Source organism: Vidua macroura, chromosome 1, assembly GCF_024509145.1.
Source record: "Vidua macroura isolate BioBank_ID:100142 chromosome 1, ASM2450914v1, whole genome shotgun sequence".
Classification (NCBI taxonomy): Eukaryota; Metazoa; Chordata; class Aves; order Passeriformes; family Viduidae; genus Vidua; species Vidua macroura.
This window is the reverse complement of record NC_071571.1, coordinates 70,354,493-70,379,667: the sequence shown is the minus strand read 5'-3', so window position 1 is coordinate 70,379,667 and position 25,175 is coordinate 70,354,493. Positions and strand designations below refer to the sequence as shown.

The window sequence follows — 25,175 nt, the reverse complement described above, 5'->3', positions numbered from 1 at the left end:
ACACATCTTCTGACCCCAGTGGTTATGCTTCGTAAACTGCAGGTCTGTTGCATTGTAGTTATAGAACGGAGCTACTTGTGGGCAGTTATTTCTCTTAAGTCTCCCAACATTAGTACAGGATAACTTTTCATAAGAGGATCACATTAGGAGGTATAACATTTGCTTCCCCGGTTACTTCATACTCCTCTACACCTTTTATACATGCTTTTTAAAACTCATATACATTTAACAATGTTTGTTTCAAATATGCTACCTTGATTAAGGAAACCCTGAATTACTGACTATTGTGCAGTTTTTTTCATTAGTTAGGACCAGTAAGTTCTGTCTGATCTTAAGTGTACTATCAGATGCTATTGCACATTTAAATGACTATTAATATTTCATAAATAAGCAATGGAAAGCATAAAAATAGTCCTAAAATGTTTATTGTATTTTGTGATTTAGAGGCTGTTTGCTAAGAAAATAAGAGCTCAAATAGACCAGATCCCATTCTTGTTTGGTTTAATTTCTAGGAAAACAGAATAGCCTTATCAGATCCCTATGTCTCTCTGCCTGTTAGCTTGGCTGACAGTTTGACAGTAACTCTGCAGAGGAGATGTTCAACAGGAAGTTTGTTTCGTCTGCTGAAGGGAGCTGTAAACTGAGCTGAGGGGAGCAGGGTTTATCTCAACTTGACCTACTTGTCAGTGTCGGGGAGTTCAGCTGGTTTATTTCCTGTAATTCTAATTGCAACCTAGAAAGTAGCATTCCTAAAAGGGTGGCTGTTTATGTGTTTGTAGTTAAAACGTAATTTACCATCACGAGCAAATTGGGTCCCACGCAGAAGTCATTAGGAAAGTTAGCAAATTAATTTTCTTTCAGTATATTTTTTTTTGAATGCTTCTTGCAATGAACCTAAGGCTGCAGTTTCTTCTTATTTAAATGACAGGAAAAAAATAGGGAAATGACTACTTTAGTCACTCACTTATACAAAAACATGTAAGTATGACATCTCTATTGGCAGGTAAAGAAGATGCTGTAATGTCTTTAAAACACAGATAACATGAGCAAATTTGAGGTTTAGGTTTGGCTCTCTAGTTTGCCATGGCAACAGTTTTTTTGCAAGTACAACTATAAACACATTTTTTGTGATTTTCAAGAAGTCTGTACAAAAGAAGCACTGCTGGCTATTACAGCACTGTTCCTCTTTTCCCTTTCCTGCTCCTGTTCAGATATGTGGCCTGTGGGAATTACCTGTGTGATAGGGACCTTGGTCTGTAGTTGGCCTTTTGTCTACTACCTTTCTTAATACGTAAGCCAGGATGGTATGGCTGAAATTACCTGCTGAAATGATCCTAATCTGGCCAATGCCTGTTTTTTTTATTTGGATTTAGTTTTTTTTTTTCCCCTTCCTGTAGACTATTTTTACAGTTCATTCTCTAAGGCTCATTCTAGAATGAGCATGTTAGTAATCCAGGATTGGATTCAGGCTGACTAAGTCTGTGCTGCTGCCATTATGTCTGTTAAATTCATTTACTCTGAAAGTAAAACAAAAAATATCACCTGAGCTATATTCAATTCTGAGTGAGACTGGGAATTTAAGAAGCTACAAACTGATGCTAGTCTGTGATAAATGTGTCCCTTTACTTCAAACTTTTGAGGAGTTTTGTTATATTTGAATTTAAAGAGATTATATTGACCCAACCCAATTTTTCATTAGTGGTTCTCTTTGCAAACTAGATTTATGATTAATTTTGAAATGTTTTTCTTTTTTCCAGTTAAATGGTAGTGCATGACTGTTTTTGCTTGGTAGTGTGGCATTGGGATGGTGTACTGGGTTTTGCTGTTGTCACATTGCTGTTTTGTAACAAATCTAATTCACACTTTTGCTTTACTTTACTCTCATGTATATTTTTTCAAATAGTATGGATTTTTGGTAAACCTATGAATTTGAGTAAATCAAATTCAAATATATGATTGCTACCTAAATGTTGTGCAGGTGACTTGAAATGTCTGAAATAGCTCTGTTTCTAATTCTCTGTGTGATGTGAGTCTATTAATGCTATCTTCCTCCTCCTCCTTCAAGTGATAGAATATTATCTTTGCAGGGTAAGAACAGTCTGCTGTTACAGCTAGTGATTTTAAAGATGATAATTGGTAGAGCATAAAAAAGAATAGAGCCATGGAAACAAGGTGGCAAGAATAAAAAAAAAGATGCTGCGTGTATCAGATACATCTGAGAGCATATGAGTCACTTCAGAGTAGCAGTTCCTCTGCATATGTGTGCCCCATAGCAGGTGCAAGTTACATTATTTCAAGTTAAGAATTATGATCATTCCTCCATGTATTCATCATGAAGCAATAGCTGATGTGCTCTCTGCTCACTGTCTAGCTTCCCAAATGGGTCTTCCTATCTGAATACTTGAATCACCTTTGTGCTACTCACAGACAAAAACTGTATGAGAAGGATAAGTACTATCATTGCTTCATATTGTTCCTTACATTTATAGGCCTCCTCAGCATTCAAAATGAAAAAATAGATGTGCTAAATTAGGCATTCTAAAAATAGCCTTATTAAATTAAACTTAATTTAATTTTGCTTGTTGAAAACTTCTGATCTTTCAGCACTAGATAACAAGAGGGACATTAAACTGAGAAATGTATTCTGAGAGAAAGATGACCTGACCAAGGGGTGCAATAAAGTATCTAAGTGGCGGTAGATAGTTTGTCTCTGGTGAATCTCTCCCTCTTCATGCAGTTCTTACAGTCAATTTTTGTAGCAGACCAATTGTTACCTTAATGCAGTTTTATAAAAGCAAAAGTTATCACAGTTGATAAAAAGCTCAAACTTTCCTTTGGTGCAGGTCCTACCATGGTGTTGTGTAGGGAGTTGGGTGGTTTTTTTTTGTTTTTTTTTTTTTTTTTTTTTTTTTTTGTCTCAAGCAAGGGAAAATTTGATTAGAAAATGTGGGAAACAGCAGCAATTGTCACAGGCCTTAGTGAAGATTCTCTGCCCAAGCTCTGCTTTTATGCTGACTGCTTTTCTTCATCACTTATTGTTTTAGAGATGTGAGCTAATTACTGGCAGAATTTATCCAAAGGGATGTAGTTTTGACAGCTTATAGTTACTGTGTGGCTGTCATATTTTATGAACTTGGTTTTTTTCAGAAAAGTTAACTTTTTTGTTTGAATTTGAAAATTAGTAAAGCATGTAAAAAGAGGAATAAATTTTACAATTGCAACTTTGAAACAGCAATTTCTGCAATTAATTGCAAGTGTGCAAAAAAGTTACCTATGATTAAATTTGATCCAGACTTATTCTGCAAGCCATAAAACCACCTTAATTTCATGCTACATTATTCCATTTTGATTTCCATACTGTCTTTTAAATGCAAGATTTAAAAGCTGCTTTTATTTTTACTACTTTTACCTTTCACAGATGTAGAAAGTAAAGCAAGAATAGTATTTTCTGTACTCTTTAATTCAAAAGTATTCTGGCAAAGGCCTGAATCCAGTCCTGGAATTTTTAGTGCATCCATAGGCAGAACAATAAGCCACATTTTCCATTTCCAAGATATTTGCCCAGAGATATCAGACTTGCTTTATTATAAGTCCATCTGAGAACAAGTTGTCTGGTCTCATAATGTTTTTAGACTAAAATTTTTGGGGTTTATATATCATTAAAGCCTTCTTTCTTAGCACTGTACTTCAGTTACCTTAAAATATCGTGTTAAATCTGTCAATTTTCTTTGATTTTTTCCACTGTGTTGGATAAACAAGCTTGAAGAAGTAAATGCTAGAGAAACAAAACACAAAAAGGCAACTTAAGACAATACTGCATTTAGTTCAATATTTTGTCATTTTTGCTAGGATTAATAATGTTAACCAAAACAAAGCCAAGTTTGCTATGCCAATACAAAACTATCTAGAATTTTCGAGGGCCACTGCAGGAATGACCAAACCAAACTAGACTTCGCACTATTAACTAATGGCCAAAGGAAAAAAGACCTACTTTTTTTTTTTTTTTTTTTTAAGATTTTCACAGAGTAATGTGTTAGGAGCTCTATTCATGGCATGCTGTCTTTATTGCTTTCCTCTTTATATGCAGCCCTGCAGTCATGTTAAATCCAGTCAGAGCAGCTTTTACCTTACATAGGGATATTCTCCTCATCAATAACCTTCTTATATTTTGTTAAAATTACAAAAAATTGTTAATCTTCCAATAAAGGAAACCAAAGACAATTTTATTCATGCATTGGGCATGAATCCTGGCAGTGTTCTAACATGTGTTCTTCATTCCTCCACTACTGTTCTTTGGTGCCATGTTCTTGGTTACCACATCAGATCTTCTTAAATACTTTGCTTAGTCAGCCTTGCCCTTCTTGTATTTTTCCCCTCCTGTTTTCTGCATCTGACTAAAAGGATGTGATTTATTTCAAGTACTTTTTTCTTTAACCTCAATTCTATGAAAATCAGTAAGTTTTTCAGATATGCCAGATGTATTTCTAGCCATCCTTTAGTCAGAAAATGGTAGAAAATGTTCATCTGTGTTGCTTTGAGCTGAGAGTTTGGCTGAGGAACTTTTGAGAATGCCACGCCTGGTGCCTATCTCAAAGTACATTTTAAAAATATCTAATGAGGAAATGAAGTATGAAATTTGCAAATCAAAAGCTGCATGATTCTGGCAAGTGTGGTTTAATTTACTAGATTCATGGTTACCATAAATCTAGCAAAAAACTCCATATCCTTTCTTAGATTAAGATTGTTTTCAACACAAGTGGTAATGAATTAATTACTGTTTATTTTAATACAAGGCCTGTATTATGGCTTATTTTCCAGATTGAACATTGCATGTGTTCTGGTGTATTTAGTCGCAGTTAGAGGTTGTGAGTTTTGAACTTAGTTTCTTCACTCTTATTAATCAGTATCTGCCTGCAGCTGTGAAGTTTGCAAGCCTAAATATCCTGACTTAGGTGGAAAATGTGAACACTTACTGGCAAAGGTGATACAAAGTATAGTTAATTATCTGGCCTTAGTTGAAGCATCCAGATGTAGCCTTTTCTCATTTTATTTATTGTATGCTTCTTACAGTAAATCTCCTAAAAATAAGAACAGATTGTACTAGGTTTCCAACTGCTTTTCCAGCTTGTATAGTTTGTGTCAGGTAAAGCCAGGGTAACTGGCAGTTCAAGAAAAATCCAATCCATCCTTTACTTCAAGCCTTCAAAGACCTAAAATTTTCTCCTTAGTCTTCTTATTGTAGCCAGTGATAAGTTAAGGGTAAGAAATTGCATTTGAAGGTAACCTTAAGTACTGGGTAGTGTAGGAAGAGTAGGATGGCTTTCTACCTTCCCTTGGGCATATGCTCCTTTCCTTATACTGCAGTGCTGCCACTGAGGCAAGGTTTAGAGAAGCTCACTGATCAGTAAAGCAACATTTCTTCCTTAGTGAGTTAGTTTTGTGCCAAATTATCTCCTTGCAGCTGCCCTGCAGCTGTGTGATTGCTAGATCCAGCAAAAGGAAGCCTTTTGGGTACAGGAGAGCAGAGGCTGTCCCAAACAGTATCTTCCTGCTATTAGATGGATTTAGCGCTTTAAGAGGAAAAAATAACTTGAGTATCACTAGATTCCTTCCAAAGATGAGGTCTACAGGTACTTTCCTTGACTGCATATAGTTTCGTTTGTCTAAACTTCTAAATAATAGACTTTTGTCTGGTCTCCATGGAAAGAACATGCACTTAGCTTTTTCAAAATCCTTTGATGCAAATGGAGTAAGCACAGACTTTATTAGAAAGCCTTTTTCACTGTGGAAACTTAAGATTTCTTTTCTTTTGTAACTCAGTCTTGGAACAAAATGAATGTGCTCTCTATTGCTAAATCAGAATATGATGTGTAAAAATAACTACAGTAAACAAAGTAGCTTAAACATGTAGAAGGAAATATAATAAATTTATTGTGTCAACACCGAGTAATTTAAGTAGGTTTAGACTTTACAGAATGTCCTAAAATACCTTATTTCAGACAATGGTTCAAAAATGCCTTTTTTTTTTACACTCCTAGTTTCATATGCTTAATATGCCTTTATCTGTACTCTGCAATGCTTTCCATATTTCTGAAACTCAACACCTTGGGTTTTTGGTTTTTGTTTTTTTTTTTTTGCACTGCTGACATACTTTTCTCTGTCTGTATGTGCATTTTGAATTGACTTAATAGGACCATTCTTCCTGGGTTTCCCACATCAAAATTTTCAAACTAAGATACTTGAATACTGTTTTCCAGGTTGCTATGCACAATAGCTACCAATATGAAAAGAAATTACTTTCTGCCTTCTAAAATGAAGAGGAGGGAATAGTATATTGCTGTTATATATTCTTTTCTGAACAAGAGGAGAAAGAGAATTGCTTTGGAAAGATGTATTTTAACTTTCAGCAACTGGTTAAAGATCATGATATTTTAATTTTAATATCATCATAATTTCTAAATAAGCTGCCTACATAATAAGAAGTTACATTTTGAGACTTTCTGAAGGTTCTAACATAGTAGATAGTGCTCTTCCAAAACTTATGTACAAGAAAGAAGTCCTCGTCATGTTTTACCTTTTGTTGCCAGTATGTATGCTTTGATAGAGGTTTAGATATTGCAGGTCACTTTTGGAAATGCTTCAGTGTGCCCCCTTCAGAAGCTACGTGATATTGCATTGGTCAGCAATTAATGGTATCTAATTAATGGTTCCAATATGCTAAATTTTAAAAACCTCTGAGGCAGTATGAAACTTAGATTTCTATCCACGTCTATTTTTAAAGTGTCTTTCAAAAGTATGTTTCGTAGAATGATTTCAAAATATGTAAATTAAAATCATTACAGTTTGATGTAATTCCAATAGTACTTAAAACATTTGGCTTTAAAATGTCTGTTTATGTTGTGGTTGCTGTTCTGCTGAACTTGCTTTTCAGTATGTAAAGTTAATTGCACTACATTGGCTGCCTGTGACTGAAAATGATATATAGAATTGGAATCATGTCAGTAGAGCCGCTAATGCTTTTGTTATAAAATTGTAGAAGTATTCTTGTTGGTAAGTGCTGTCCACATTGTACACAAAATATATGCAACAGCTAACATCATACCATCTTTTAAGATAGATGTCTCTCCTTAAAATGTGCATGAATCTGTCAGTTTTAGTTCATTTCATTTCAGGGTTGATTATCTTAAGAAGTATGTTGTCCTAATTAGATTTTTTTTTCCTCTCTGATGACTTTAAGAATGAAAATAGAGTTGCTCTTCTATTTTCATGAAAGCAAGACTTTCTGTAATTCTTTGTGTAGGATCAAGGGATTGAAGGGTCACATTTGGATGTTTGAGAATAATGTAATTTTCCTTTTTTTTCCTCTTTTTTTTTTTTTTTTTAATTATACACTGGCATTACTCACCTGTTTCCTCTATCTCCCCCCAAGAAAATTCCTTCTTTGAAAGAGGCTGGAGACTATAAAGGGCCATCCTATTTCAGAATAGCCACCATCACTCACTCCTTGCAGTAGGACTGAGGCCCCAGGGTTCCTGTCCTTGTTTAGTTGTTGGCTTGCATCTACATGGCATGGGCAAGCAGGGATGGCACTGGAGAGGAAACCAGTTGGCAATGTCATCTCTGTATGCATGGTATGGGCAGTTTATGGCAATATTTCAGACCTAGTTCAAATTTCACTCAATGGATTGAATTTTTTCAGCACCTCAGGTGTAGTCTCAGAGTGCTTCTTTGTTTCACCTTAAAAGAATCCAGCTGAAGAGCTCAGGTTGCACTGCCGTACAAACCGGAGCAAGATAAGCTGGAACAATGGAAAAGCTGCTTTCAGAAGTGTATCTGTGTTTTGAACTAAAATATGTCATTACTTAATTTTTTCAAAGCACTGGGTATTGCTGTTTTCAAGGGTAGCTTAGCTTCATTCTACTGAGAACCAGTAGAGGACAGTTTTTTAAGCCTCAAATATATCTAAAGCAATAGGAGTTGATGGCTATTTGATAGAGCAGATTTTACACATTATCAGATTAAAAACTTCAAAGGAAAATCAGATTTTATATGTGCTGCATATACACAGGAATAATATTTAAAAGAGAGAAATACTGATTTGTGCTGGTTATGCAGAACAGTAGAAGAGGGAAGGAGGGCTGTGTGAGAGAGGAGAAGTAGAAAAAAAGACTATCTACACTACATTCACTGTTCATATTTTTAGAGTAAGATAGTGTCATTAGGTTGTGCCTTCTCCCTGCAAAAGAAATTAGAGTAAATTATAGTAAAATAATAAATTAGTGCTGGCACTGTGCATTTCCACCTCCTTTAGTAATACCACACAGAAATAAGAGTTCAGGATTTTGGCATTTTAGGACAGGAGAAAAATAGCATCTTAAAAAGAAAGCATAATAAAAAAAATTAAATAAACCTCCCCTCTGTTTTCCTGTTGTTTAGAGCAAAATTACACAGAAACATTGTGATAATGGTTAATGCTTCAAGAAACTCTTAAATTGTATTTTAGGAGTGCCTTTTTGTAGATGAAAAGAAGTGATGGGGGAATGTTCTAGCCTTTGATTTTAGGATAATTCAGATTCCCAGTGACTCCCTTTCTACCTTAAATTATTGGTAATTTCTTTTTTGTGCAATCAGTGACATACAAAGCAGAAGTATTATGTGTTTAAATGGTATTTTTCACAACACAAATTTTAATTAATACCTGTATAAGATAGCTAATTTAGATTATAATAACTAATAGATTATTCTGTCTATATGTTTGTGGGTTTTTTTCCTTAAGCATTACTGTCTCATTTAAGAAGGTACAAGAAGTCTATGTCAAAGTAATGGTTAAAATTCTGCAGTATCTGGCTGTAAGCCCTGTCTTCCACTAGGCTCTGCTGCCATGAAGCATGTTTGTATTTTTTGTGTCTAAAAATAAAAATAACACTTTAATTTTAAAAATGTTTAAAAGTGTCACTTTGATGTAATGTGTTGCCACCTATTAAAATGTTCTGCATTTTAACTAGACACTTTATTCTAGCAATCCATCAAAAACTGGAAGCGGATGGAACGGAAAAAGTAGAAGGATCCATGACGCAAAAACTGGAGAATGTACTGAACAGTAAGTTTTGTCCTTCCAGCAGCAACTATTTATGGACTTTGGACTTTCTAACAGGCTTTAATATTTTCCTAGGAATATTGTAGAAAGTAGAAAACAGTCTCTGGTCCCTTCCCTGTTTCATGATAGTGGTTCCAGGTTGTGATAATGCATCTTTTGAAATAAGGAGCAGCAGTTGCCACGACTTTTGGCAGTGTTTGTGATAACAAAGCAAATAAACATCAAAATAAAGGTGTCCTAAAGCATTTACTTTAGATTAATTTTGGTGGCCTCTCAATTTTGAGTGGATGAGGAAAGCAGAGGAACTACATGGATAGACAGAACTGTAGAAGGATGAGCTGAGCTAAATACCAGGATTGTGAGATGTTCAAGTAAAGGCAGAAAAAATCCAAATATAAGATATTTTCAGTAACGAGGTCTATTGACAGGATCTTTTTCACTTAATGTGCTGGCATTTAAACTATTTGGCATGAGCATTCTTTCTAGAAACCTTGAAAAGCTGTCAGTACTTTTTCTCTCTCTGTATTAGCTGTAAGGTTGCATTGAGAGAGATGGCTTGAATTTGCTGCAGTATGGTATGTGTTTCATCAGATCAAAAAAGTTCTTTTTTTTTTAATTCTGGGACTTCTGCCAAGATAATTTTACTTTGTTTCATTGTGATTTTTTTCACAGAGGAAGGGATGTTTCCCTTACTGCTGTATCAATAAGCAGGAATGACATGCAGATAGCTGACTCAAGTGTTGGAAAGTCTGACTGTGTTTTATGGAATCAAGAAAGTGACATGGAAGTTCACTGTTTTTCTTCTCTTGTATGAAGAAAGCAGTGACTGTATGTGTGTTTGTGTGGAGAGCACAAAGAAAGCAGGGGGTTTTTTGAACAGCTCTAGCCCTTTTCAGTAGGGATTCCTTGATGCTCATAATAAAGGTGTAGTTTGAACATTGTTATTTCCTCAACTTGATGCCTAAAATGAAAAAAAACAAACTGCAAAAAAATTTAAAAATCATCAAAAAACACCACATAAAGCCTCACACCTCTATATAAAGACTGTAGCATGTGTCTATGTGTGCAGAATATTTGGTACATCTAGGTAGGAGAAAAAGAAGCATTTGTTGAAATTTTCCAGTGCAATCCTCAGTGCTCTGTATTTAGGCCATGTCATGCACCGAGCACAGATTCCTTGGAGAGCACTTTCCCTTGTACTAAATTGTGTGACAGATTTTAAATTAAAAAGCAAAAATTTAGGTCTGTGATATTTTCCTATATACACTAATGTAAGACTAATTTACCTATAATAGATAATTAGTGTTTCGTTTGATAAATGGTGGCTGAACCCTGTATGTAGACAATGCAAACTGTCTTTTTCAGGCTGGAATGGTAAAGGAACTTGTGCCAGACACTTCAGAGTGGTTTGAAGTTTGGCTCTGCTATGAAAAGAATTGGCTGCTTTTCCTCACGATGCTTTGCAAGTCATGATGGTGGGAGGCAGGGCAGTAGAAATACAAGGATTTAAAAAGAGTAAATAATATTATGCAAAGTAGTTTAGGATCAAAGCTTTGTTTCTTGCCTGACCATTGAAAAGCTTCCATAATCCATGAGTAGCAGGGACTGCTTTCAAAGATGACTTTAATTCTTTAGTTGAATTGTGCATTTTGTGGACTGTAGGTGCATGTTTTGAGAGACAACTGCTGTTGTCTGAGCTTGGTTACAAACCCTTAAAAATTAGCATGTTTTCCACAGCATCTGAGGAAAATGTATGTTAAGAGGGTTACAAATTCTTGAATTGAAATGGCATGAGATAGTAAAACAACAGTTTGGTGTTCTAGCTGGAATTATAGATGTTTGAAATTTTTGCTCAATTTAATTGCTAAACAAGCTATTAAATTTATTTTATTAAAAACATACAACGTCTTATAATTAATTTAATGAATTGTATATTAAAGGAGGTAAATTGAATTCCTTTATGTAGGGTTTTTGTCAGGCTCTAAGACAACTGTTGAATAACTAGAGATTTATTTTTGAAGTAAAAAAAATTCATGCACTGTAGATGGACCATCCATTTTGAAAACATAATTAGTCAATATAAAAACTGAAACTTTATCCATGGATGGTACATCAGTAATCAAGAGATAAAGACTGTTATTGTAGAAAGGATTTGGAGGGATGAGGAGGGAAGAAATGTTACAATATTTTAATTCTAAAAAGATAGACCTGTTTTGCATAAAGTATTGAATTGCATTAATACAGTAATAAGTAATTTTATATATTTCAATTTCTTATAAAACAGAAAAAGTACTCTTTAAAAAAAAAAAGAATCATTTACCTGAATTGAGGATTTCATAAAGAGATGAAAATAGAAATCACTGTGGTCTACCTGCAGTTGTCAATTACCTTTTAAAAAAGGTTTGCATTAAATCAAAAAATTCCCAGATACAGCACATTGCTTCTGGGCTGTTAAAAGAATGGACAAGAAACATGAATTCAAACAAACAAAATGTTACTTACTAGAAGGATTTACAAAACAATCATTTCTTATAACCTTGAGAAAAATCATACTTTAACAGTGATCTGTACTTAAATGTGCAGCTAACTGTTTTCATTGTGCATTTCTCCATAATGGATTAAAGTATTCTATGCTGAATAGTATGTGGTGGAAATAGATGTCCTGACAAAACTTTTTTTTACATCAAGGCTTTAAAATTTCAACAAAGTTTAAACATTATTTAGATATAACAATTATTTTACAAAGACTACTTTTAACATGAGCAGGCCACCCACAGTGTTGACTAGAGAAAATGGCATGCAAGCCACCCAGTGAGACTGATGTAATTTTTTTCATCTTTGCTTAAAGTATAGTCACTAGACCAGATAATGTAGAAACTTCTATATGCAATGATGAAAAAGGCTAAAGCGGTTCCCCCTTTTTTTTTTTTTGTTTTGTTTTGGTCAATTAAAAGTAAGTCATAAGTTGAAAAATGGAAATATTCATATGCAGTGTAAGTCTTCTCTACTATAAACTAATTTTTATTATTCTGTGTTAGGAAACAATATTTATTGGAAAATAGCAGGCTTTTTAGTTTGGTTAGAACAAGTTTTAGGGTGATATCTAATGTATTTATTGAAGAGTATTCGTAGATAATATAGAGACGTAAATACATGAAATTGTTGACTAAGGCTTCATCCTGTGTGTGATGAAGCCAGTAAGAGTTTTAATGCAATGTGAAGACAGTTTGTGATCATTCTGTTACAGTGACCAGCTAGTTAGACTTTTTTAGTCATGATGTTGTCTTTGTCTTGACCATCGGTACTTTTAAGTGGCTCAAATATTGTTAATAATTTTTAAGATTTGACTTGAAAACATTAAAAAATTGTTTGCAAAACCCATTGATAACTTTAGAAGCTCTGACATTAATTACCAAAATGTAATTATATTTATTTTAAATGTAAAGCTTTCTATGACTTTTTCTATATCCCGAGATGCATAATTTGATTGTAAAATGTACATCTGGAGCCAAAGCAAACTATAAAATATCTACAGCAAAGCTAAGCATTTGAAATAGGAAACAGTGATTGTTTTTAATTGCACAGGGGTCTTACCACATTAAAATGCTAAGTGGTTCACTTTGAAATAGAATTTCAGCAGTTGTAAAATGTTAACACAGTTGAACAAAAAAATATGAAAACCGGCAATAATTACTCATTTGCTCTAAAAAACCTTGAATAACTCATTAAAATGAAGAAAATCTGTCTGTGATTTCAACTGATTGCTTACTCTACTTTTTCTTACTGTCACCCTTTTTTCAAATAGGAGCCAGTAACACAGCAGATACCTTATTTCAAGAAGTGCTGGGTCGCAAGGACAAAGCTGATTCAACAAGAAACGCACTTAATGTTCTTCAGCGCTTTAAATTTCTTTTCAATCTTCCTTTAAACATTGAAAGAAATATCCAGAAGGTATAATACTTTAAAAATAATTTTCTGTTTGCTGAAAGTAGCCTTTTGACATTAGTCTTTTTCTTGACAAATGTAAATGCTTGGTTTTGTTTTTAAGGGCGATTATGATGTGGTTATTAATGACTACGAAAAAGCCAAGTCCCTCTTCGGAAAGACAGAGGTTCAAGTGTTCAAAAAATGTAAGATACGGATTCTGTTATTTAATAGTTTCGGGGTTTTTTTTTAGCTTAAAGACTAAAAACCACATAGGAGACCAAAGAGCTTTATGTGGTTTTGATACAGATTTTCATCCATACAAATTATGGATTTATAGCAGCCAATTACTCTAGGCAATATTACTAGCCAGTTTTCTGAGTGAGGTATATACTGTGAAATGTGAAATCACAGCCAATTTTATTTATTTATTTAGGCTTGGTATTATTGGACATAAAAAAAGATTACAGTAATTAAAACGTGACTTTGAGTATCTTTCTCACATATTGTTGGAAAAACTTGAAAGTCTAATTCTCTGGTTTCGTAAAACTGTCATGTATAATATTTTCAGATGTGGCTTGTTATAAAATGATTTATATTGATTTCCACATTAACTCCAGAAGTGTCTGATACCCTAGGAAAATAACATAATTTTCAGTTCATGGCACTGCTTAAGGACACATTGGATTTATTCCTGCTCCCTATTCCTAGATTATGCTGAAGTTGAAACCAGAATTGAAGCTTTACGAGAACTTTTGTTGGACAAGCTGCTTGAAACTCCGTCAACATTGCATGATCAGAAACGTTATATAAGGTAATCACTTGTCTAGTGCCTTCCTCAGACATATGGTGTTAAATCTATATGTTTCCTAAATAGGGTAGTGACTAGTTTTACTATGGTTTAAATACTGGTTGTAAAACTGTGAATATTTTGAGACTTCGTGATTATATAAATAATGGCAATGGAATGGTACTGGATTGTTTATTGAAGGACTGAAAACTAGTTTTTGAATGAGAACAATTTAATGCAGCATAATTGAGATTTGAATTTAATTTTTTAGATCTTTAAGGCATGTTGAGATTTTGTTACTTTCCCTAAACTGACATATTGCAAGCTGTGTTTGAAATGACCATTCCTAGTTTGCATACCTCGAAATAGATTCCTTATTAACACTTCAGCTTGACTTGACATTGAAATGGAAGCATCCTGAGTCAGATGATAGGGAGGCTTTAATCCAGACTGTTCGGTTGTTTGAAAGTGGTATTGGCTCTTCTACTGTTCAGGCTAAACAATGAAGTTCCTCTGTATTTCATGAATATGAACAAGTTGCCCAATTTTCATTAACATTTAGAGATTATCTGTTTTTCACAAAACTGATGTCTGTTGTAGGGCTGCTGAGATGAGCTGATGTAGACTTCAACCTTTCAGTCCTTGGTGTCAAACTTTAGAGTGCTCTGGAACATTTGATGGCTTTATTTAAAAAGCTTTTGAGATTTGGATGCTACCAGGACTCCTAGAGCATCTTGACAGTCTCAGTGTTTTTATCCGTTATTGTAAAAGAAGCAGACCAAAGATGCTGTGCGGGAAGCATTTGTGAAATTCAGACACCTGCACGAGGTCTTGAGTGTTTTGAGCATGCACGAGGCCCAGTCGCGCAGGCCCACGTGTGGTGTTGGTGTCTTGGGTCCCTTTGCATTGTGTGAGTTTATGACTACAGTGACCTGTGTGCATTTATGTAAAGTGCTTCTCATTCTTCTGGATGCTACATTATCATTGCCTATTCATTGGAATTGGTTTTTAAGATTAATAGTTCAGCATTTTATGTCTATGAAGGCGGCACTGGCTATTCCTTTTCTATATGACACTTGAAAACTTGAAAGCGCAGCTGCTTAACCTAAGCCAGGTCTTAGGACCTTTTCTAAGGCTTCTTTTAAAGGCTCATGTGTTGTATGTGATATGTGTGCTTGATTCTGGCTTTTTGTTTGGAGTTTCTTCTGGGGGTTTTTTTGGCTGGTTGTGTTTTATTGATTCTTGCTTGAGTTTTGGGGTTGGTTGTTTTTAGAGTGTTTTGTCTTCTAGCCACTTACCTTGAACTTTTACTATTGAATCTTTAAAAGTACTCCAGCCTATGTTAAAGCAGACTGTGTTAATGTAACCAAATGTCTTCCACATGTAGAAGTATAATAAAGAGCGAGGAGTGGATGGATGTGGAATAATTTAGTTCCAATGAATCAACAGAATCCTAGCCTACAAAATTGTTAAATTAGTTTCACTACTCTAAATATACATGGGTATATTAGTGTAAATTTTCTGAAGGCAAGGTATGAAGTAAATTTTCTTCAGGGGACTTCAGCAAAAATGAAACTAACAAAATCCAAATTGTAAAATAGTTTGCATAGATCCTGCTGTTTTTATGAGGGTTTTTCTTCTCTGATACTCTTGTTTTGTATGTCTCTGAAGTTGAAGGCTGACCAAGACCTAAAACACTGTTGTTTTCTCCTTCAGATATTTAATGTTTATAATTAAGCTTCAATTCATATTTTCCTCTCATTGTATTAGGGTATTCACACTGATAATTATTTTATACTATTCAGAAATAGTATAAAATAGCACTTAGCAGCCAAGTAGATGTATGTATTTCAAGACCAGTGGTAATTCTTTTTTTAGTTTTGTGCCTAAGAAAAGACTAAAGGCCCCCACAACATTGAAAAGGACTTGAACTCATAATTTATAAATGTCACCCTGTCAAAATGGTTAGTTGTATAATTTTCTTATCCATCCAACCAGTCCTACTTTGACAGTTTATTTTTTGTTCAAGTGCCACAGACATTTGTCAAAGAAGACAGAATTCAACACAGTCCTAATTAACATTAGGTATTATTGTAGTAAAACAGCTTTTGTGAGGGAGTAAACATTCCCTGCACTGCTTAAGATAATTTATCACTGTAGTTCACCTTTAGCATCTTGACTTTTTAAAATTTGTCCTGAGTCTCATTAATGCAGAATATAACAGAGTGCCTCAAGCAGTAGAGCAACTACAACTTTTTGAAAATACTCTTTTGGAAGTCCCGTTGTCAGATAGTCTTGAATGCCATACATGAGACTACTTTCCCTTTGTGTTCTCTTCGAAATCACAACAGCTGGCTTCTAATACTCTTCTCTCCCTAAAGACAGACAGTATTTTGCTTCTGCAAATTAGAAGCCACAATCCTTTTTGTTATCTCTCCCTCTTCTCTTTTTTCAGACTGTGCGTAGACAAAAAAACACCAGACCAAAATAAACAAACAAAAAGACAACCCAGGAGCTTGATTTACATATGTTTGTGCATGCATGTGCTAAAATTAATGAGCTGCCAGAAATTAATTTCTTCTGTAATTACTTGTTAAGATTACATGATGATACAATCACATACAGTAGGAAGAAAAATACTGTATTTTATGTGCTTGAGATGCCATCACTGGTTTCCCTCAAATCTGAAGCACTAAACTGCAACCTTGCAGATAAAGAGTTTGGTTTCCTGCATACTTTACTAGAGACACAACTGGAAATTCATATTAACAGGATAGTAAAGGTTTTTATTTCTATAAATTTTTTGGTGGAATTTTTGCCTCACTAATTGAAAAAGGGCAAATGCAAAAATTCTGTTTGCAGTGGATGTGAGTGTATCTTAATACCTATTCTTGAATATTTAAAATTATGTAAAAAAAGAAAAAGTATTTCTTAGTACATGATTGGTCTGTTTTAATGAGGCCTTCAGGGTGTCAAGTCAAAACTGTGATTTTTGGACTGGATTTTACAGGTATCTTTCTGATCTTCATGCACCTGGGGACCCAGCTTGGCAGTGCATTGGTGCTCAACATCAGTGGATTCTGCAGCTCATGCACAACTGTAAGGAGAGCTATGTTAAGGAACAAAAAGGCAAGGGTACATTTTTATTTTACCTTTATATATATATATGTATATTTGACATTTAGGAATGTGTCATTGCCTTTTATTTTATTCTAATGTACAAGAGAGATTTTAGGTTTTCCCCGTCAATTTAGATAACTTTTTACAAAGCTGAATACTGACTTAATTTTTTTCTTTATTCTGTTATAAAAACAAAACAGCAGTTGGAGTTTTCTTTTTGCTTAATTTATAACTTTTAAGCTTTTTAACTTGGAAAAGCATTACATTTCAATCATTTATCCATGGTTTACTGTCCTCTTGGAACATTTCTTTGAGGTCATATCAAGTTTGGGTTGTTTTGTGAATCTGCTGGCTAGATTTGTCACAAGATATTCTGTTAGGATATGGATACCGGGGACATTGGGGCACAGGGGAATAATGCTCAATTCCTTGACATGTAGTGAATGATATTACGGAGTCCTCTTCTTTGTTTGTGTGCAGTTTCAAAATCCAGGTTGCACTGAATCTGCACAGACCTATTAGCTGGACAAAGGGGATATTTAGGCAAAGTTATTATTAAGACCAATATGAATATATACTTATATTCTGTCTTTGACAATGCTGTTCCTAGGCTGCAACCTAGCTACAAATTAACATTAGCCTACATATAAAAAGCCTTCCAGCAGGTGGAAAGCTGCTAGCCTGACATTTCTAGTAGTAAAATCTGAAAACTGGATTTTCAAATTAGGAAATAGAACCAATGCCTTGTTTCTTAAGAAGTCTTACAGAGTTTGCTGCCAGTTCTGAAATGAATAGGCATATTGGAATCAGGCATCCCTTGGGTTATAGGTAACTCCCATGTTTAGTGTTAGTGCATGTGTATCCCAAGCCAAATAAGGTATTTTATTCTGAGAAACCACAAAAGTTTTACTGAGCTGCTATAGAAATGTGCTGTAAATTTTTTGCAGAGGCTTTAACTCTGTTGCACAGCTTGTGACATGAGGTGTGGAGTTCACGGGATGCATCACTTGTGACAGCAATGTCAGTAAGTTTTAGCTTAAAAGTGTGCACAGACCATTGTTGTTCTACTACACAGTGTAAAGTGCTGTGGAACTAGCTGGAATGTCACACTGCTTTCCAGGAATCTTGGTCAAAATTCAGAACATTTCCAATCCCCCCCATCTTCTTTCCCTGTCAAAAGTCCTCATGAGGCACTGCCACCAGCCTCACAACATTAAATTATCAGGAGCAAAATTCACTTGTGAAAACAGCCACGGTTAATGATTCTAAGTTTCCTTCTCTCACTTGCAAAACTTTGTATGGCCATTTTCTGGCTTTTTAGCAAGACAAATAGAGACATGATGATGATACTTAGTGCTTGATACTTTTTGTTTTAGTAGCCTATATAATTTTGATGTGCAGGCTCCAGTGAATGAGTGGAAAATGTGTCTAAAGTCCTGTATTTGTCTTGAAAAATCTCAACATATTTGGTATTTTTCTGGCAACAAAACTGCTTACCTCAGCCATAATGTCAGGGGGCCTTTATGATACAGCTTTGTTTGATTCACAGAAGAGGGAAGTAAAATAACCCAAATGCCCAGCAAATACATGTATCAATAGTTAATATTTTGTGTATGTATGAAAGAAATGCTAACAGCTCATCAAATTCCAGTAATTTTCTTCCAGCCTTCTCTATGGTGTTCCACTGATTAGAGTTTTTTTGTACAGATTTTAAAATACTCAGGAATCAATCCTAGCTGATTGAGTTTCTCGCTTAGTATCTAGTAGGACAAAGAAAAGTTGCTGAGCGTGATTTTTACGTTCCACAGATGTTTAATTTTGGCATACACCGGGTGGGAGATGGAAAAAAGAGAACTCAGAAGGATTTGTTTTAACTGCCAAGTAGAACAATGCTGGTTGTGATCGGAGGCATGGCATGCATTTTAATCTACTTTAATAAGTGTATGCTTTTCAAACAGGGAAAGTGTGGAGATTTCCTCAGTTTGGTTATGCAAGACTGTGAGATCTAATCAACTTAAACAAGTTAGAAATGTTATTTATATGTTCATAAATTCATATGCTCTTTTTAAGATACGAAAAGTTTTCAAATATTTAAGTCATCTACTTAATACATGCTTCAAAAAAAGATTTACTTTTTTGTTTATCAAGTGTTTGGAGGAAGAGATGGACGATAAGACTGGTATTCTAATGAAAAGAGCTTTAAATTTTTTCTAGGTTTCCATTGTTTCTAGCAGATGGCAGTTTTCATATTATGAATGCTGAAACAAGCAAACAGCAATAGTAGTTCCACCTTGGGTGTACCAGCTATTTCTGGCTATTCTTACCTTCGTTCTTTGCCAACTGAATCTGTGGGTTCGAACTGATTGAGTCAAAACTTTCAGCATAGTAAACTTAAACCTCAGTAGCAGATTGTATCTATTTTTACATTTCTACAAAATTTTTCACCTTTCAGGTGAGCTTGTGCCAAAGTATTTTGCTGCTATTTTATTAGTTTCGAAAGGACAACTGTGCTCTGAGTCATTACACACGACTTTTACTACTTTAAATAGGTTTGGAATTAGACAAAGTCTCTGCTTGTCTTCTCTGGATAAGGTAGGTTTCTGGACAGGAATTTTGCGGGTGACTGTCAAACTGCAATATTCTCAAAGAATTTACTTGCTGGCCACAATGTATTCAGGAAGGGAAGGCTTACACTGCAGTTATTTGTTAAACAAGCTAAAACACAATCCTAAGCAAATTCTGAGAACTTACTCCAAATTTAGTCACTAGTATAAGTCAACACTGTATTATATGGGACAAAATTGTTCCAGTTGTCTCCACACAACTAGAAGGCCGACCTATTAGTGATTACAACTGAAATATTTTCATTTTTTAATATAGAAATAGCATCTTCTCCTGTTGTCTGTAAGAGGTTTTGACTTATCCAGGCCAATAGTAATGGTCAGGAAAAATCCCCAATACTGTCAAGAAGTAAGTCTAGTTTTCTACATCCTGTCTTGGGTCCTCACCTGATGATTGCCCTCTTGTTAATAACTTCCAAGGGTCTCCAAATTGAAGGACAAGAATGAACTAATTTAGATGCCAAGGTATTGCAATATGCTATCAGAACTTTGTGTATTAAAGATACATTTAAATACATGTTTGGTTTAGGTTGGTATCTAAGTATGTATTTTTCATCTAAGTGTGAATCCTTCACTACTATCACAAGAATTTTTTTTTATAAACCTCTGGGCTTGTGTATTACCAGAGATTAATTCCATTTTGTAAGAAATACTCAGCAATTGGGAATTATGTCCTAGATGTGCAAAGTAGCATTTAATATCATAGCATGGTGCAGTCTCTGACGCAACCTGAAAGAAGAAACCGTGGCAAGTTTACATGACTGTAATAATCATGGAGTTCTTTTTCAGATTTTATTTCAGGGTTCAGCAGAAATCCTGTGTGTTTCCAATACTGTCTGTTTCCAGTTAATCCAACTTGTGTTAATGTTCTTTCCAAAAACTGAAAGAGCATATCCAGCTGTGCTAAGCTTTGTCAAATAATTTGGCATTGTGACTTAAAAAACTGACAATTGCCAACAGCAAATTGTTTCATTGAATCTTTCCTTTGATTTTAATAGGCACTGATCATCTATTATAATGTGATCATTAGTTAATTGGTTGCATTTATTTCAATGGGTACAAGTAGGACAGGGAATTCTCTCAAGTCCTGTGTATGAAGTGCTTCACAGCAGCATTTTGGAGTGTATTATTTCCCTTGAGGAATAATTCTGTATGTGTATGGATGTAGTGTTTCCCCTCAGTCTAAACAACCCTGTTGGTTTGCTGATTAATCTTGCATTATGTAGATTAATGTTTCATTAGGTGCTAAGATATGGCTGTTGTTACTCACCCATCATTGCCTTTAGCCTATCTGTTTCTTGCTATATCAGACCTTCCTCATTTATGAGGTGAAAAAAAATGCAGGCATGGGATATACACATTATGAGAAACTGCTTGACTCCAAGCCCACAGGTTTTAAGGAGTGAGTGAAAGTGCAGATAAGACAGCAGATCAGAATTTCTCCTGTGCTGAAGTATAAGTAGCCAGGACAAAAAGACCAAACAGCATTGCCAGAAGCATAGTGAGGCAGTACAGGGGATGCCCAAATCATAAAGCTCCCATGCTCCTGTCCTTGTATTAAGGCATTCTCCTGTTTCTCTAATGATCAGATTCTTTCATAAAAGGTGCAGTTGTAGATGTGGGACCCATGTGCAATTGGCTGGACCTCTAGCTCTGCTTATGTAGTAGTACTTCTAAATATATGGATTTATAGCATTAAATAGAAAACTTAAAATGCTATCTGCCTTACTCATGGAATAGGCAGTTGTGCTCCTTTATTGTTTTTGAAACTTTTTTTTATGTTTATGAAGTTTTCCTGAAGCATAGATGAATTAGTGTTCTCTATCTAGTCATATCCACTGTTTTGTCCACTGGGAGGACTTCAAGTAGGTAAAGCCAGTTTGCTGCTGTTACTTAGTATGTAGATATGTTAAGGAGATGCATGATATAGAAAAAAATTGAAAAAGAGTGGTTTTTCAGGCCGTGAATATAAAGATTACCATGGAAGAACATATGCTCACCCAGTATTTATTTATTAGCCAGCACAGTATTTATTAGATCTCTAGTAGGAAATATTTCAATGATAAACTGAATTGTGCTGGTATTTTATTCCTTGTATTGGCTAAAGCCCTGATTGCTGCTTTTGACCTATGATCTCATGATTTATAGATATCTAGGGACTTCCAGTTCTGGTACCTGGATACTAAATGGTTTCCTTCAGTTAAGGTTTTACATATTTTTAAATTGCAACTAAACTTGGCAATTTCTCTATTATTAAAGCATAATTGTAGTTTTTCACTATGGTTTATGCTTCCCAAATTTGTTGGAGTGCAGGAAACATGGAGAACATAATGACATAAAATGACATGGAAATAAATGTAAATAAATGAGGTTTAGTTTAACATTTTCCTGAGGCACTGGGCAGATAGCCAAAAGGAGTTAAGCAATGAGATTCTTAATGTGAGTATAAGGGATAGAAGCTGTGGAGGTTAAGACTGTTTTCTGTATGGCCAGTGGTTATTTGCTTAGACTTTAATAGTGGCTCAGTAGGTTTCATGATCCTTTGAGCTAAAATTGATATGGACTCCCATCCAGTTATCATCAAACTGGCTGAGAAATACTTAATTTCTTTCCTTAATTTCCAAACTTTGTCAAATCTCACTCCTACAAATTCTTACTAGAACCACTTTTGCCAATACCCTTGATGGTGATTCTTTGAGTGACCTAAATCATTCATCTGTGACGCAAATCTTTGAGGTTTTATGTTATATTATTGAAAAAAAGCTACCTTTTAATAGCTAACCTGATCAGAAACTAAAGCTGTAAATGGAAACACTGACATGGTTGTAGCGTGATCTTTCTGCTGCCCTTTGGTTTGCAAAATATATACACAACCTATTAAAGTTCCCAATGTAGAACCAGCTCTCCAAACAGGAGTATGATAGTACAGTAATTTTTGCAGCACTGAATATGATGCAGAGCTCTCCAAATATTGTAAAATATTCTGCAGGGTTTTTCTGTGCCAGAGTAACAGCAGCTGTACTTGGTGTGAAAGAGAGAAATGGATGCTTAGACCATGTTGCTTTTTTTTTCTGTGCCACACTGAGATTCTATTCACCTTGCAATGAATGATCCATCTTTGTTAGATCAGACAGGCCGGCAAGACCTGTGTCAAAAGGGCCTTTTCAATTTGTTATCCTAGCAGCTGGTTCTCTTCCATTGCCTTTGCTTACTGTACATCTGGAAGAAGAATTCTTGCAGCTGGGAGTCATTTCATGTCTAAACCACATCCCCTGTCCATAGCAGAAATACCCTTTTGACAGCAGATGTCAAGCAAACCCTTAATGGGTTATTAATTAAAAAAAAAAAAAAAAAAAAAAAAAAAGAACAAGAATAAAAATTGATCAGTACAAAAATTAATAACAGATTCATTTTCCTCCTTTACTACCTGTATTTGTAAGTTTGCTGTAATTCAGAAATTTTAATAGAATCTAGCATGTTCAGAAGTTTAGGGGGCATTCTTATTTTGTGTAATACTTTAACTAATATTAAAGTACTATAAAGAGAGTAGCTGTTGGGATTAAAAAACAACTCAGGTAGCTTAAAACCAAAATTTTAAAGATTATTATGAATGAAGATAGATTAAAACTCTTCAGTGGCCAGCATTTTACCTTTGTTTGTGCTTCAGTCTTCAGTACTTTTTCAGGAGTAAAAGTGAGTTTTTCCAAAAATGCTGATGATCTTAATGTCTGCTGGAGCTAGTAAAATGAAATAATTTTTATTTATCTGCTGAACTTGAATGCTTGGCTCTTGTTTCAGAATTTTTTGGTCTGAAGGGCTGACAATAAGGCATATCCTTAGGCTGTGAAATACTTAGAACACCACTAGAATAGGCCCAGTTACCCTTTTTGTAGTAAACTGAAAAACAGTTTCATTATAAATGCATTTATAGTAATGAAGACTAGCCTTAAGATTTAAAAAAGCATTCATTTTTAAATATCTCCCAAAAACTTTTTTTCTATCCATTTTAATCTTCCATGCTCATCTTTTTTCTAGCAAATCAATCCATTTTCTTCTTGATCTCTATAAAATGTAAGGTGAGAACAAAAAAGTACTTAAGAAAAAGAAAAAAATGCAATTATTCATCTGCTTTGCAGGTTAATTTTTCAGTAATTCCTCCTGCTCGCCTAATTTCTTGCCTAGACAAATTGAAATTCTCACTGCGGTGTCCTTGAAAGGAATCTTATCCTGGTTGTGTCGGTGCAGGCTCCAGGCACTGTGTGTTTGGTCAACAAGCAGCAGTGGGTGGTCAGGCTGTAGCACAGGACAAGGGCCCGCTGTGCACAGGAAAAAGTGTTCAAAGGTGTTTGAGGCTGGTGAGGAAGTCTGCCGCCCTTCAGAGAGTCAGGAGGCTGTAGATCAGCCTTCCCTCGCTATTGTAGCCTGTGAGAAAATTCACTGTGAGATACATAATGGGTGAGAAAACACAGGAGCTGTGTTCACCTGGTTGCACATCTTGTAGGGTCTTTTTTATTTTTTTTTTTAATTAATCTTGCTCACATACATCATGTATGTGTTGTATGTACATGTAGGTGCTGAATATGAGTAAGTCTGTGTAATGACTAACATTTGACTTAACATGGAAAATCTCACTGAAAAGTTACTTGACCTAAAGTTGGTCATTTGTTAACAATTTTCTTTGTCACTGAAGGCGGTACTGGCACAATATTAATTCCTTGATCACCAGTAGCTTTTGTAAAAATCTTTCCTGAAGTCATGTAATTGATGCACCGGGCTGGCAGAATTGCAGTGGCTGAGGCTGGATTATCAAGATGTGTGACTCCTTTAAGAAACCTCTGCCTGCCAGACCTCCAAGGGGGAGAAAAACCCAGGCAGTTTTGGAGCAGTGGATATTGCACAACAATTTTTACACTCAGTTTGGTAATAGTTTGGGAATATGAAGGTAAAGCAGCTTTTAAAATTTTAAATCATTTACTGGTTTGTATATCATGGAAAAATTTATTTCTAGCAAATTTCATGTCTGTTGTCTTTTTAATGGAGGTTGTAATGCGCTGCTTGCCAAGAGCTTGCAGGTAACAATCCAAAAAAATGGGGTCGAGGTTTGTACATGAGCTATAGGTACTGTAGGAACAGAAGTACCCTATAGTATGATAAACCTGCAGTTAGGGGTCAGCACAGGTGGCTTTTGATTTACAGAAAGTTAGAGAAATAATATCAAAAAGAATTGTGCTTTTGCTGTGCTCTTTAAATTCTTATTTTGGTGAGATCTTGCTGCACTAGAACAGAAGAGGAGTGAACAAAACCACTGACATATTTTTATTTCACACACCCTCTGAATGCATACCTTCAAAATATCTGTGCACAAAAAGTTGAAACCCACTAAAATCCTTTAAAAAATAAAATTAAAGCAGTATTGAGATCCTTAAAACTTCATATTTGATCTTCTCATGATTATATGTAATTATTATATTATTATTATTATTATTATATGTAATTATTATATATGTAATTGTTATACGATTAAATGTAATAAGTGTTAATTATGCTTGTGTTTTCTCATTAATGTTGGGTAGAAGAAGAGAATGTAGTACATTTTTTTTTCCTGTGTTTCCTTGCTTAAATA

The 25,175-nt window shown here is 34.8% G+C and overlaps 1 protein-coding gene across 2 annotated transcripts in view; it reads left to right on the top strand.

Annotated features, from left to right (window-relative positions):
* The window catches only part of EXOC2 (exocyst complex component 2), a 127,752-nt gene that overhangs the window by 37,708 nt on the left and 64,869 nt on the right, over positions 1-25,175 (top strand). The window contains exons 7-11 of one of the 2 annotated variants that reach the window (XM_053987347.1): positions 9,020-9,100; positions 12,903-13,048; positions 13,146-13,227; positions 13,733-13,835; positions 16,822-16,940. In XM_053987347.1, the coding sequence (XP_053843322.1) occupies positions 9,020-9,100; positions 12,903-13,048; positions 13,146-13,227; positions 13,733-13,835; positions 16,822-16,940 (531 nt within the window). Of the gene's footprint in view, positions 1-9,019; positions 9,101-12,902; positions 13,049-13,145; positions 13,228-13,732; positions 13,836-16,821; positions 16,947-25,175 lie in introns of both variants that reach the window. The other variant, XM_053987338.1, reaches the window with a different exon arrangement.